General features: G+C 37.1%; 1 protein-coding gene and 1 long non-coding RNA gene across 2 annotated transcripts; both read left to right on the top strand.

Moving 5' to 3' along the window:
• Nucleotides 1–436: 436 nt before the first annotated feature.
• Nucleotides 437–14,206, top strand: LOC100894040 (transmembrane protein 199). The gene is made up of 6 exons (XM_030992333.1): nucleotides 437–958; nucleotides 11,889–11,965; nucleotides 12,715–12,804; nucleotides 13,141–13,180; nucleotides 13,616–13,728; nucleotides 14,064–14,206. The coding sequence occupies exons 1-6, from the start codon at nucleotides 763–765 to the stop codon at nucleotides 14,139–14,141; spliced, it is 594 nt and encodes a 197-aa protein (XP_030848193.1). The 5' UTR covers nucleotides 437–762; the 3' UTR covers nucleotides 14,142–14,206.
• On the top strand, nucleotides 1,237–5,004 carry LOC115926850. The gene is made up of 4 exons (XR_004065305.1): nucleotides 1,237–1,713; nucleotides 3,689–3,782; nucleotides 4,210–4,349; nucleotides 4,904–5,004. It is a non-coding gene; the product is annotated as an uncharacterized LOC115926850 (long non-coding RNA).
• Nucleotides 14,207–15,511: the final 1,305 nt, after the last annotated feature.

A 15,511-nucleotide genomic window follows, 5' to 3' on the forward strand; every position in this document is an offset into this window, starting at 1 on the left:
CTGATGATGCTGTCAGCATATGTCTGAGTCTCACCTCCCTGGTCCGACATTGCAACTTATATGTTGCTATTGTATTATGTATTGTAACAGCTAGGTGGTCGACTTTGGCAAAGATACCACTTTCTCAAGTTAGCTCATTGATGACTGACAGATGATGTCACAAGGGGAATGAGATCTGGAGGTTTTTGGGGTGGAGCTAGCAAGTTTGAAGAAAAAAATATTTTAAAAAATATTTAAAAATCTATATGAAACAAATTCAGAAGTTTACATATTAAAATATGAGATGTATGCAGGACTGCACACCAACAGGAATACACTTGTATTTCGATGTCATGGGCCCTTTAATAAGCAGCATTTAAATACATGAATAGTCAATACACTCCCAACACACAAATGCACACAATCATACCGATGCGGCTAATCGGCAAAAATTATTCTTTCTAACATCAGAAAGTTGGAAAAATTTGTATTTTACCGCTATTTAGATGTCATCAATTGTTACTAAAGTACCGATTTTGAGTGAAATCAGTTGAGTTTTGTACAGTGGTGTTTGAAATGTTGAGAATCAATAACACAGCCAAGATAGTAATGCAGCAATGTGTGTGTGTGTAGTATGGATACTTTATTTCATTTCGCGATTTCTAGCTCTCCAGCTCCGATCGGTTCCTATACTCGACCTCGGGCTAGCCTAACCTAGCGGCCTACCTCGACGTCGTCAGCGCGCCTCTGATCAGAAATTTACCGCCGCTGCACTCCGCGAAGATGTCGTCTCTTGTGCTGATAACAGAACGCATCCAGCGATCTATTGCATTCATTTTAACGAGGGAAGATGTTCCTGAAGTTACCAAAAGAGAATTCAAGCAGATCCTAGAAGCAGAGGGGAACAAGAAAGATAGCGAACCACGAGCAATTCCGTTCTCCTGTGTTCAAAAATTGCATCAGCTGTCAAATGGCAACAGTGAGTATCCCAACTGTGTCCCACACGTTAAGTTAGGTGTTATTTATTTTAGTATCGGTTTACTATACTTTTAGGGTGTTTTATTATTTTCGGTTCCTAACTTCAGTCAATTACAGCTCTACATGGAGTCGGGCTAACAAATACGGTCATTTTTTTGTCATTTTACCCTAGCTCTAACCCTAACCCTAACCCTATCCCTAATGAGACTAACCGTGGTTGAGTTCGGACGAGATCTTTAAAAGCTCAGTGTATGGAGTCTTTTGGGATCTGTGAATTTATTTTGGATCATCTTTTTTTATAGTTTTATCATCGCTTTTACATCTTTAATTTGTTCTTTGGAAAAGGTTTATTTCAAATCATCATAGCTTTATTTTTTCATCAAGTCATGGTAACAGGCGTGTACGCTGGTGGAATGCATCCAACACGCATCCTCAATTTTTATTAACGCGCAGCGCAACCAGTCAGCTGTTTCCAAAGACGTTTAAATATAATTACTAGACGGAAAGCAGCACGCGCGGAAACCATGCAGACGAATGTGATTAGGCTCCGCCTCTTTTGGATCATTTGAAGACAAAATAAGCACCCGAGGCGGCTTTTTGATTGGATATGAGCCTCATGAATATGTATTTTATCGATAGTATCGTTTAAGAAACCGGATAATATATTTGACCTCATTGCGTCACTTTAATTATGCAGATTTATGCACGACGCAGGCTACTCGCACAAACTGAGAAGATTTAGTTCATTGAGAATGGGTGAGTAATTGATTGAAATATGAGTAGATTAAGTGAATTTAGTCATCAATTTTGAAAAAGCTGCAATAGTCTTTGTGATCTACGGTAATTTTGTTACATTGTGAGACCGTTCTCAACAGATTTTTGGGGAAAAGACTAGGAAATTATTGCTCTTGAAATTGGACTTTGATTTTCATCGTCATGAAGTAGTTTGACTGCAGTTTGCCGTCATTTCACCCTAGTACTCCAGTTAGGGGCCAGGCCGTTCTGCCAGGCCCACCCCAGGGAATTTCGGTGCTCATCTGCATCAAGATCAAACTTTCTAATCAAGTTTTATTTGAGATTTGATCGTCATCATGAATCTAATTCACCAATCATCGATTTAATTTAAATATAGATTTAACGTTACACCTTACAATAATCTCTGAAGCATGATTTTTTTGATAATCCAAGTGGATTAATTCTTGTTAAAATCTTTAGTAGATGTTGACTCTGATGGCTTTACTTTAGTGCCATCCGTTCGCTTAGTTGCATCCGTGTCAACTTTATATAGACCAAAATTATCTGTGACCATTGATAATCAAACAACTCCAAATCCTATTTCATTTAGATGTAAACCTGGAACTTATTAATAAAAAGTATTCAAAAAACATCAACACTAGGATTTCTTTATTTAATAATTAGATTTTGTGTGGGTCCAGCATGCTTGTCAAGTTAGTCTAGACCTTGACCTTACTAGAGTCTACTAGATCTAAATCTAGACCCCTATCAGTGGCGTACGCAGGATTTTTTCAAGGGGGAGGGGAGGGGGGGGGGGGGGGGTTAACATTTTGAAATCGGACCAAAAATTTCGCAACGACTCAGCCAGCCACTAAATAAGCATGGGGGGGGGGGGGGGTTTAGGTCATCCATTTGGATTTTTTTTTGTATTAAAAAAAAAAAAAAAAAAAAAAAAACAACAACACTAAAAAAGGGGGGGGGGGGGTTTCCAGAAAAACATACACATAAAAAAAATGAAGGTAGGGGGGTTTACCCCCCCCCCCCCTGCGTACGCTTCTGACTCCTGTTATTACTTTAAAATATTATTAGAGATTTTTTTTCTTTGAATTGTGCAGTTCATGTTGATAAATCTATTTGTGTAAGAGAAGACCCCTTGTCCACAATTATGTTTACTTATGAAGTCCACTTCTTCTCGTCTTAATAAACCAATTCTACTTAAAGGTACTATGTCCCTTTTGCAGCCAACCTCAAATGCTGTAGAACTTTGCAGGAATTATGAATATGTCATGTATGTCCTATCTGTGAAATTTAAACGTTAGCAGTGTCCTCATATTCAAATTATGCAAGGAAACCTGTTTACTTGCTAGACTTCACTGTCAGACACTATTGAGTGACTGACTGGCCTTTTTTCTTCTTTGGTAATAACATACATGAAAAGAGTTGTAAAGGGTACATGAGTATTTGTCTACATCAATAACCCACTTCTTGTGATGGCCAAGATTAAACTGATAGAATCTTTGGGCAGCATAAAACGTATGACCATTCAGTACAATTGTCTGAAAATCAAGACTATTACTTTTGGGCTCTATAGCCCTAAAGTCGATTTGACAACTCATAGTCGTTATTTTCCCACTTGAAGACATTTTCAAGCCCCACCTTTTTTAGGAAAGTTCTAAATTAGTATTATCTTTCAAATGCAGTTGGAATTTAACTTTTTCATTTTTTGGGCCTGCAAATGGGACATATAGTACCTTTAAGACTACTTTATATTTATAGGCCATATGAAGCACTTTTTGAGGCACAAGTTAAATCTTCCATTTGATTTTACTTTGTAATGTGGTCCATTAAATTGGAATGTTGATTTCCACACTATATTAAAATTAAGGCCAACCATGACATGAAAAATAGCTTTTATGCTAGATCTATTTTTATTTTGTTAAGGAGAAAGGGACGCCTTGATTGTCGTATTGATTTTGTTTTCTTTTTGTTCCAACAGATGGAAACTGATGAAGAGCTGGAAGGAGCTAACTGATGAGTAGACATTACAACATTTCTTATATTTTCAAGATGAAGCTGAAAGTCCCATGCAGGTAAAATTTTCAGGATATTTAGCACACAAATATTAAACGACCACCTATTAATTCACTAAAAAGGAAATGGAACTAAGTGTATGTTTCAAGTGTGTATAGTGGAGGGAATATTTTATTCTAGTTCTTCCCTTTCTTTGTTTACAAAGGGGTTTGTCCTTATTTACAGGAGGTCCTGTGTGTAGAAGAACGATGTCTAATGCACATTCAAAGCACTACATAATAATGATAATGATCATACATGTAGGGTATACAGCACTGGACCACTCATTACTTTTTTTGTGTAAGTGGTCCTTTCTTGAGCAATGAAGATGAAGAAGAACACAACATAAGATTAACGAAAGTCTGTTTATACGATGAATTATGGTTGATATGTATCTATTATTATCATTTTTTAATTGAAGTACCTACATTGCTTTCTCTTATGTAGGATGATGCTTCTCTACAGTGGATGATGAAAGCATGCTGATTACAAACCCAGGAGAGGAATAAAGAACAGATATTGACAGAATCATATCTAGAGATGTGGGCCTACTGCACTTCATACAAGCAAGTGTGCTAATATACCATGTAGGTACCCCCAATAAACTATTGTAGGAAACATTTATCATGCAGAAAGTTACAGATCTGACAATTATATTTTTCATTGTCCATTGACTTGTAAAAGAATACTTGACTGAATATCACAATTGTGATTTAGATTAAAACTAAAATGTCAATATACATGAAATATAAGTCTACATAACGTATGTTTCCGACAATAGCATTATTTCCTGTACATTCTCTGTTCCAAGTTGTTTGGTCATTTTATGTAAACCGAGTATTATTCATTTATGACCACGAGTTTACATTACAAGTACATTGTACATGTACCAGTATTACTTATTTCATACTTGTCTGATCCAAGCTCCATCAGGCCTATTGTCTTAATGGGATCATCAGAAATAATCTAACATGTGGTCAGTAACTAGTTTTGTAGGAAAAAAAGTTTAGGTTTTCCCACTAGAACCCCAAGTGAATATTAGTCCTTCCTCTTTTTGTCAGAGCAGGTATCAGGGTGTATGTTATTAGTTGTTGTTTATTTTCTTATACACTGTATCTTATTTCATTTTTCCATTCAACAGACTTGGGTTATCATCACAGCTCTTTCTTCTGAAAACTAGCCTACAACTTCATCGATGAATGCAGAAGACATCTACTTGGGACTACGTCTTAAAGATGCCCCCTCATATAATGAAAGAGGACAGTAGAGATGGGTTTAATCTTGAATATTTACATACTATTTATTTATTATTTGTATTATATGTTTGTAGAATACCACATTTAAAAAAAGCTAATGAATTTATCATCTTGTCAACTTTCAAATAATTAAAGATAACTAATCATCAATGAATAAACATTGATGACATTTTAACAATGTCAACTACCATCTTATAGGATGAAACTGAGTGCTGGGCAGAAAGAAATTTCCTTGAAATTTGAGTGATAAAGATTTATCAGTCTATATCAAAGATTGAATCAATCAATGATATTTATAATTATAATTATACATGTTGAAATTCATTTACCTCAGTCTATGGACTTCTGTATTTGAAGTTTTGTAGATTATTACATTATTGCTGCTTCAAGTATTGTATGTAAGAAGGTTTGAAAGACAACCCTCTAAATGCACTAAATATGGAAACTGCTAATCATCATTGCCTGTTGTATCCAAACTGCTAATTTTAATAGAATCATGTTTTGATACTTCCTAGCTTAAGAAAACAGGGGGGGGGGGGGGGGGCTTGTTATCCTCTTCCTGGTGCTGTTTCTAAATGGACCATGTAACAGGTTGCAAAAGTGTAAACAATATTATATTTGTTATATGTTTATATTGGAAGGATTTAGAAAATGAAAACGTTTTGAATTATAGAATTACTGTTGCTAGAAGTAATGGCAGTATTGATATGTAAGGGAAGGGGTGGTTTTCCCAGTGAAATTAACGGTATACCAATGTCAAATTGATAAAAAAGAGAAAACTATTCCTAAAAATAAAATTATAAAGGAAATGGGCCTCCCAACTAACTAACCCTGGTACCACTCCTGATTTGTTGTTGTTTTTGTTTTGTTTTTTTGAGGGGGGGGGGGGGGCGCCCCAATTCAAAATTTCCATTGTTAAATTCCATTGTCTTTAAACAAAAAATATGTCAAGATATTGAAAAACAATGTTTCACTTTCCGTTTTCAATTCGAATAAAATGATTAACATATTTTCCGATCTCTCTGGTCTCTACATTAAAAATGTTCAAAGCTCCTGCAAAGGCTGCAAAAAGGAAAAGTGAAGATAATCCAAGTGAAATGTGGACAGTAATGGAGTGAATATGGATCAATGGTTGATCGTAGTTGATAACGAGTAAATGTAAATGAATGGTATTACGACTGAAAGTGAGACAGAAAGGAACTGCAACAGATTGTTCAGTCAAGACAACAAACCGTTAGTTGCAGAAGATAATTTACGAAAGACAGAGAAAGAGAGAGAAGGGGAATCATTAAGGTACGATGAGAGTGGGTGGAGAAAAACCATCCTCTTTGCCACATAATTTGTTTGTATAAAATAAGGACACTTTATATATTAGCATATTTAACATGTATAATCATAGCCAGAGAATGTGTTGTTATATGGCTTATAGCATGTTTGAGTTAATAAAACAAAAACAGACCCAGTTATTGATAGACTAAAAAGGGAATAAGATCGGATCAGTATTTCTTATTCAATGAAGTTAAGGCCACTCCCCATATTAAAAAACAACAACAACACAACAACGAGAGGTCCACTTCCCGATGCATTCTGGGTACACCAGCTGTTATACTGGTGATCGATAATACAAGTTCGAGCGCGTATTTCACCTAACGGTGATCGCATCAGAATAATCTACGCTGATTCGCTGAATCACTTGCGTTGCTAGCGCGCAGCGTGATGAATAAATTACCCATAATTCCGTACAGTAGATTATTTGACCTCTCTAATTACGCTGATACGCGTATTGTCTTTTACCATGTAGTGAACATCATTCCAGTACACGTTTCGTGGGGAGCATCCTTCAGAATGCATAATTCATAGGGCTCATGAATTATGCAAGGGGGCTTATTTTGGCTTCTAATGGATCCAGACAAAATGGCGGAGCTTGGGGGGCCTGGCTGTTTCTCAATCTTTCATTGTGACGTCATCAGAGTTGTCTACGTGACGTCACCGGATCAAATATTCTTTACTTCAATAATAAAATTATGTTTTTTTTTTTTTTAATGTTACTATTAATATGAAATGATATAAATTATTACATATTACTGGATTTGTAGAGATATATATAGATGTATATGCATTTTATAGATGTATGCTTTTTGTAGATGTAGACTATTATGCTTTGTACTGATATGTGCGTTGGGTGTGCTGATAATATTATTATAGTTCACAATTCACAATTTGGTATTTATTGTTTTTATTTTTCCTGTTTTACGTTAATCATATTTTGTTCTTGAATCGGCTGGGTGAGTGGTACATATGTGGTATTATTTTACTTGTAGGCTCTGTATAAGCTTGGCTTGTTAGAGCTCTTGTGAGTAGTGTGCCGCGGGGTTTCATATCCTTAAACTGCTGGCGAACAGAGCAACAGGTTCAAGCTCTGTGATTGTTAGGTTTGTCCAGTAATGCCGAGTTTGTGCCACGGAACTTAATCGGACAAGTCGATTAAATCAATTTTATGTCATACTTTTTTTTTAATTTTTTTAAATTTTTTAAAAATAATATTTGGATTATCTTTAGTCTTCCTTGCTGATACCTCCTCAAAATATTTATGATATAACCTAATAGTACTAGTACTACCAAGAACCTATTATATACAAAATGTTACTAAGTACATGTATGCCAAATTTAAGTATGTTGAACTACTCTTTGATGATAATTCTTGGCCTGCTTTTACGCATCTTGAGAGCAGGTGATGTTGAAGTGAATCAAGGCCCTAGATTACCCAAATTTCCTTGCGGTGAATGCAAGAAAGCATGTACTGACTACAGAGGAGCAAAATCTAGTATACTTTGTGAACAATGCAATACCTGGTTTCACATTGTCTGCATTGGTATGTCTGATGACATGTTCTCTTGCCTGTCTAGATCTGATATTCCTTGGGAATGCACCAATTGTGGTTTACCCAATATATCAACTAGCCTGTTTGACTCTACCATCAATGATGACAGCCTTTCTGATTCTGATACCAACATTAGCAATACTAGAAGTAGCACATCTTCTGATCCAGGTTCTCCATCAGCTCAGTCATCTCCATCAAAATCTTCTGCCAGGACATCACAATCAGCTACAAACCTGCGCACCCTGGAGATCAACTTCCAAAAGATCTTCAATAAAAGAGCAGAGTTCTGGAGAGTTATTGACGCGGTTAAACCTGACATTATCTTCGGTTGTGAAACCTGGCTCTCTCCTGGTGTCAACTCCTGTGAAATATTTCCACCTAATTTCAATTAGGTTATGGAGGTGTTTTGCTCGGCATTAACTCCAGCCTAATCAGTCACCAATTGGACATCTCATCTGAAGCTGAGTTCATTGCTGCTAAAATACTCAGCGGCAAACAGAGTATTATAGTTGGTGCCCTATATCACCCCACTGATAATAACCAGTTACATTTGGATGGCCTAAACCAGAGTATTGAAGATATCTGTGCCACCAACCAAGGGGCAGCTATATGGATTACAGGTGATATTAACCTGCCAGACATTTGTTGGACTACCAACGAGATTGTTTGCCACCAGTACAGGAAAGGTATCAATGAATCATTCCTTCAACTGCTAGCTAAAACCGGACTTGAGCAAATTGGAGACTTTCCCACCCGTCTTGACAACACTCTTGATGTAATCATAACAAATCGACCATCACTTGTCAATCGTTGCGAAAGTATGCCGGGACTAAGTGATCATGACATAGTCTATGCAGATTGGAACATCCTGGCTAAGAGGCGGAAACCAGTCCGCCGTAAAGTCTACCTTTGGAAGCGTACCAAATTCGATGCCATTCGTGTCGAAACTCAACGCTGGACCGACAACTTTGTTGCAACCTACTCACCATCTACTCCAGTGGAAGATCTTGGAAGTGAAATTGAGCTCCATCTTGAGAACACTCTTCAAAATCAAGTTCCTTCAAAATTCACTTCCACCAGATACAGTCAACCTTGGTTCTCCACAGCTACCAAAAGAATCTGCAGAAGGAAGGCCAGAGCCTTCAAGAAGGCTAGATTGACGAACAGAGAGCGTGATTGGAAGTGATTCAGTCATCTGAAGAATCAGGCTCAAGCTACATGTTGTCAAGCTTACAACCAGTACCTCACCGACATCATCTACAGTAAACCTGGAGGTAATAACAAGAGGTTAGGCGCTATTATCAAAGCCAAGCGCTGTGATCAGACTGGCATAGCACCTTTGAAGGAAGGGAATTTCCTACATAGTGACCCGAAAACCGAGGCCAACATCCTCAACCGTCAGTTTGCATCTGTCTTTTCCAACGATAGCAATACTGTAATTCCTGACCTCGGACCGAGCCCTCACCCTACAATGAGCGACATCAAGATCAGTAACACTGGGATTGCCAAAGTCCTCTGGACTCCTCAAACTGCTGAAGGAAATTGCTAACGAGATTGCGCCAGCCATCAGCATCCTGTTCCAGGCCACCCTTGATCAAGGTACCATCCCTGCTACATGGAAGAAGGCCGTGGTGGTTCCACTCTTCAAGAAGGGGAGCCGATCTTCACCTGCCAACCACAGCCATCCTGTGCAAGGTGTGCGAACATGTGATTCACAGTACCATCATCAACCACCTGTCTGACCACAAGATACTATCTGATGCACAACATGGGTTCAGAAAGAGGCATTCATGTGACTCTCAGCTAATACTGACTATTAACGATCTGGCCAAGGGAATCGAAGAGAAAGGGCAGACTGACTTGATACTACTGGACTTCAGCAAAGCCTTTGACAAGGTCTCCCACAGATTGCTCCTACACAAGCTGGAGCACTATGGTGTACGTGGTACAACTCTTCTTTGGGTCAAGGACTTCCTTAGTCAACGAACTCAACAAGTTCTGGTAGACGGCCAAGTCAGCACACAGGCAGATGTTACGTCTGGAGTCCCGCAAGGCAGCGTCCTCGGACCACTTCTCTTCCTGGCGTACATCAACGATCTCCCAGACTGCGTTAAGAGCTCCACAGCAAGATTATTTGCTGATGACTGTGCGGTCTACAAGAGAATCACATCACCTAGGGATGCTGCACTACTTTAAGAAGACTTAGATGCCTTGCAGAAGTGGGAGAGAAAGTGGCTAATGGAGTTCCATCCTTCCAAGTGCCAAGTTGTTTGTATAACAAACAAGCACAAGCCTATTTCTTCAACTTACTCCATCCATGGATTGATCCTTGAAGAAGTTCACTCTGCCAAGTATCTCGGACTTAACGTTGACACAAAGCTGTCCTTCAACACACATGTTGACATCACCACCAAGAAGGCTAACTCCATCCGAGCTCTTCTCCAATGCAACTTCAACAGCTGTAGTCGCAAGATTAAAGAGGCAACATACAAGACCTATGTGAGGCCAATAGTGGAGTTTGCTCACACTCTCAACGAAACATCAGGAAGCTAGAGCAAGTCCAAAGAAGCAGCGCAAGATATGTCACCAGCACTTATGACCGCAGATCAAGCGTAACAGCCTTACTGAAGGATCTACAATGGCCAACTCTCCAGAGTAGGCGCTGCCAGAGTCAACTTGCTATGCTTTACAGAATCCGCTGGGACCTGGTAGATATCAAGTGGAGACAACATCTCACTGAATCTACGTCCATCACAAGAGGTCATGGCTCACGTTTCTGGACTCCCTACTGCAGCTCCCAAGTGTACTCTTCCTCCTTCTTTCACCGCACCAGCAAAGAATGGAACTCCCTAAAGAAAGACCCAAAAGAGTTTGTCTCACTCGATGCCTTCAAAGTGGCATTGAGGAATGGCAACGTCTAGCATGCAGACAAGCTACTTTTTATTTTTTTTATTTTTTATTTTTATATTTTTATATTTTTATTATTATTTTAACCGCACATTCACTAAACAATGTGTATATATCTGCGTACCATTGATATTCAACAGGTCTGTTCCTAATCATACAAAGCTTATTAAATCAATCCTCATAGTCGTACTGGGTCAATTGTTTGTCATTACTGTTCAGAAAATCAATTTATGGATAGGTTTAAATGTGAAAATGATGTTACTGTCCTACATTTAAATATAAGTATTCATAAACATTTTGATGCTTTTAATACTCTAAGTCTAACCAGAAATCTCAGTGATAGCTCTACAGTAATTTGGGTCACATTACCCCACAGTGATGTTAATTTATGTTCTATTTCTGGATATATATATATATATAGTTTGGTGTCTAGTCAAAAACGTGATAAAATAGGAGGTGGTGTTGCTTTATACATTCCAGCTGGTATGGATTTCCAAGTAAGGCATGACTTGAATGTGATGACTGATTAAGCTGGAGTTTATTTTTATCTCTGATTTTCAGCTTTTTTCATCTCCGATGAGTGCCCATTTTCACCTCTAATAACTGCACCTTTTTATTTTAGACACATGCCCCGTTTTTCTTCTTCTAATAAATGCTCTTTTTACTTGTTATAAGTGCCCCTTCCCCTTCTCATAATCATTTTTCACTTTACATTTTTGATAAATGTCCCGTTTATTTAGCATGTGTTTCTTTCTCTTTCTAATAAGAGCCACTTCCCCCTTCTCATAAAAGCGCCCTTTCACCTCCAATTAATGCACCTATTAAAATCTGTTCAGTGCCCCTTTTCTTTCAACAAGTGCACATTTTCCTTTGTTATAAGTGTCCCATTTTCACACAATTAGAGGTATTACCCTTGTTATCACAATATGTCAAGAACTTCTTGAGGTATGAGCTTCAAACAAGGTGACAGTATTAGGAAGTTGATCCAATGACATTTTGGGGCTATTAGTGCTTGTTTCACTTCTAATAATAATGAAAAACCATGATTTTCCACATTCTATCCTTTCTCCTTCTTGCCATAGGCTCAAAACCTGTGTATCTCCATGAACTACTTGAGGGAGCAGATGTATATCATCCACCCTTGAGAGAACCAGAAAGGGTAAGACATTGAGCCAGCTCTCACTGTTCATGCTGATGCAGGGAGTATGAAGTTTTAAGACCATACTTCATTCTAACAAAGTTATGTAGAAACTGAAAGGCACTTTTATCATCCTTTCTACTATTAAATTATTATTCAATTTTACTTTTGTCAAGTTAGTTTGAGTTTTTTTGATAAATTATAAATTTCATTAGTTTCCTTGAGCTTTTATCTGTATGCTCCTCATAGTAATACATTGGAGTTATCTGTTTATCAACTAGGATGGCAGGTGGTTTTCAACTTTAAATGTCTTTGTCTGAAATTGCAATATGTATTGGACATCAACTTTCATAATTTAAATATAAGAATAATCTTGGCTCATATGATTATATATAATTTTTTAAATGTCTTTGTCTGAAATTGCAATATGTATTGGACATCAACTTTCATAATTTAAATATAAGAATAATCTTGGCTCATATGATTATATATATATATATATATATATATATATATATTTCAGAATTGTACGCAAATCATATGAGCCAAGGTTATTCTTATATTTGTCTCTGTTGGGGCAGGAAATATCATAGGACCTGCTGATTAACAAAACTTGTTTTCCAAAGAGGCTGTAAGCCTAAGAACAAGCAACCATCACCTAATATGATGGTACATACTGTAGTGTATAACAGTGGCTACATAGTGTCAGGCATGACCAGCATGAGTACATACATTGCTGCTATTAATATTTATCTGTTATATATTTCAAGAACCCTGAACTAGTTGCTAGACTGGAGAGGTTACAGGCTGAACAAGAGGATAGGGAGTACAGACGCATGACAAAGAATGTGAAAATTAAAGTAAGTATCAAATTCAGCACTCTCTCCGTGTTTCTTTTTATATCAACAAATGTTTGATGAACAGTTATGATAGGGATTGTTTTCTGTGCTGTCTTTTACCATTTTGATTCCAAGCTGTGATGAATTTTACTTTTTCTTTTTTAAATAACAGCTCTTGGTTTTTTAATTATTTTATACAAGGACTCATTATGATTCTATAATATCAATGTGTATATTCTTTCTTTGGAAGGCATTAAAACTGTGTTATGTGATATAATAGGGACAAACCAATCATTTGTCATACCATGGTACACGATTGCTTGTTAATTTGTATTCTTTGTGGTTCTACATTTACAGACTTATGGAGAAAGTCCATTAGCACAAGTGGGACAAGAAGGTAAGCTCTTTGAATGGTAGTGGTAGTGGAGGATGAGGGGGAGGGGGAGGGGGAGGGGGAGGGGGAGGGGGAGGGGGAAACAACATCGTTGTTTGTTGTTATTATTTATTTAGCAAATGAAGAAAAAAAACAGTGAATACAAAAGTTAGAAGTGAGTCACATGGATGCAAAGATTAACTAAATAGCTATTGTACATAGGTTTTGTTTTCCAATGCATGTCACTTTACATTTAAATGAATAGCACAAAATAGCAAGACACGACAAATAATGAATCGTGAGTATACTGTATAAGAGAGAAAAACAACATCTAACAATCAAACAAACAAATCTGCCAGTATTTAACTCTCTCTGATTTGTTTGCTTTCACTCAAATTTTTCAATTTTTACATGAATTTTTATGATAATTTTGATAATAATATTTTTGTCTTTAAATAGTTCGGACATTCCAAGTTCAGATGATGGGGATTTTCAACGTTGTCTTAACCATTGGAGGTGGCTTTGTGTTTGGGTACATGGCTGCTCTATATCAAGACCAGCCTATTATATGGGTGAGTATATACATGTCCCCATCAGAGGAGAGCTTTTTTATGTTTCTACAAACAAAAAACACCACACACAAAAATGGATCTTGTATGTCAAAGATTATTTGAAAAATAAAGGATTTTCATGTAATAAATGCCAAATTCATGAAGAATAGATTTTTCCCATCTAAGTTATTTCATGACACAGTATTCTGTATTTATCATGAAAACCTTTGTTCAAAATATTATGGGTGTGAAATGAAAGCTCATCAGTCATTTTTATTGTAGACAAATTGTCTAGATCTCCTCAATTGATCCAGTTTTGTTTTCTCCTTTGTTTTTCTTTCCTTTCTATCAAACAGCGAGTTACAGCCGGACTCATATTGGCATTCATAGTAGCTGTAGCGGATCTCTATTTCTTCATCAAACATGAAGTATAACAGCATCATGTGGCAGCATACTTGAGACACATTATATTATGTGAAGTTGACATTCCATGGACAAAGAAAGGAAATGCTGCAAGAAACAATGTGTGGATTTATCACGGTTGTGCTCTAGATTTGGAGTCTTCATGCATGACGAGTAGAGTCAAATGCTATGTAATTATCACTTCTGGGCCTTGTCTTATAAAGAATTGCAAATAATCCAGACGGATGAATCGCAAACTTCTCTCTCTTAGGTGCAGAGTTGCCCATTGATATCAAGTTGCGATCGATTGTTTCCATGATAACTCTTTATAAGACAGGCTCCAGATTCTCAATGAGTGAGATCATTTTAAGATATTAAGACCATATCTCTACTGAATCTCATTTGATCAATGCCTCTTGAAATACATTTAAACTATGGAAACACAGAAGGTGAGCACTCTAGACAGTTGGCCCTAATAGACAGGTTCTTTAACATGTTTCCTTCTAGATGGAGGCAATACAGGAGACCACTATAGACAGGTAGCCTTTATAGACAGGTTCTTCAACATGGTTCCTTCTAGATGGAGGCAATACAGGAGACCACTATAGACAGGTAGCCTTTATAGACAGGTTCTTCAACATGGTTCCTTCTAGATGGAGGCAATAAAGGAGACCCTTATAGACAGGTAGCCTTTATATAGAGGTGGCCACTAAGACAGGAGTGACTGTATGTAATATTCAATTCAATTCAATTTTGTTAGTTAAACAAAAAGAAAGAAAAAATAGAACTTGGCAAAAGTCTGGAGACTAATATTGTCATATTTACTGTAAAATACATGTAAACATGTAGTATGGTTATAAAATCAACATTGACATACCGGTATGATAATTTAATATTAACTAAAAGCGTGACTTCATGCAATAAAAAGAAAAACTTTGTTTACAAAGGCCAAATATAATACCGGTAGATATGAGGGTCAGTATTAAAGGTAAAGACCAGTATTGGAAACGCCCCAATTTCAAAAAGTGAAATGGAAGCTCTCATTACCAATCATGTGAAAGAATATGTTTTGACTAATACATGATGATAAAAGATTTGCCGGGAAACCGCCTACTAATTCATATATTTGGTATATTTGTTTCTCTCATGGTCTGTGAGAGATATAGGGTAGTCCCATATACATCTTTCTGTGTATAGTGCTTGTAACTTTACAAAAAATGGGCCAAATTTCTTATCATTTAGATGATTCCAGAACCTTGCAGATGCTAGATGCTAGATGATCAACCTTTTCTGATCGATTCCACAACGTTTCTTTCACAATGCAATCGCATGACCATAACTGGTCTTTACCTTTAAATGATTCAGAAGCAGTATTGAGGTGGGACAAAGGGTCTTGATCTCT

The sequence above is a fragment of the Strongylocentrotus purpuratus genome, unplaced genomic scaffold (assembly GCF_000002235.5).
Source record: "Strongylocentrotus purpuratus isolate Spur 01 unplaced genomic scaffold, Spur_5.0 spur5_scaffold_2, whole genome shotgun sequence".
NCBI classification, from domain to species: Eukaryota; Metazoa; Echinodermata; class Echinoidea; order Camarodonta; family Strongylocentrotidae; genus Strongylocentrotus; species Strongylocentrotus purpuratus.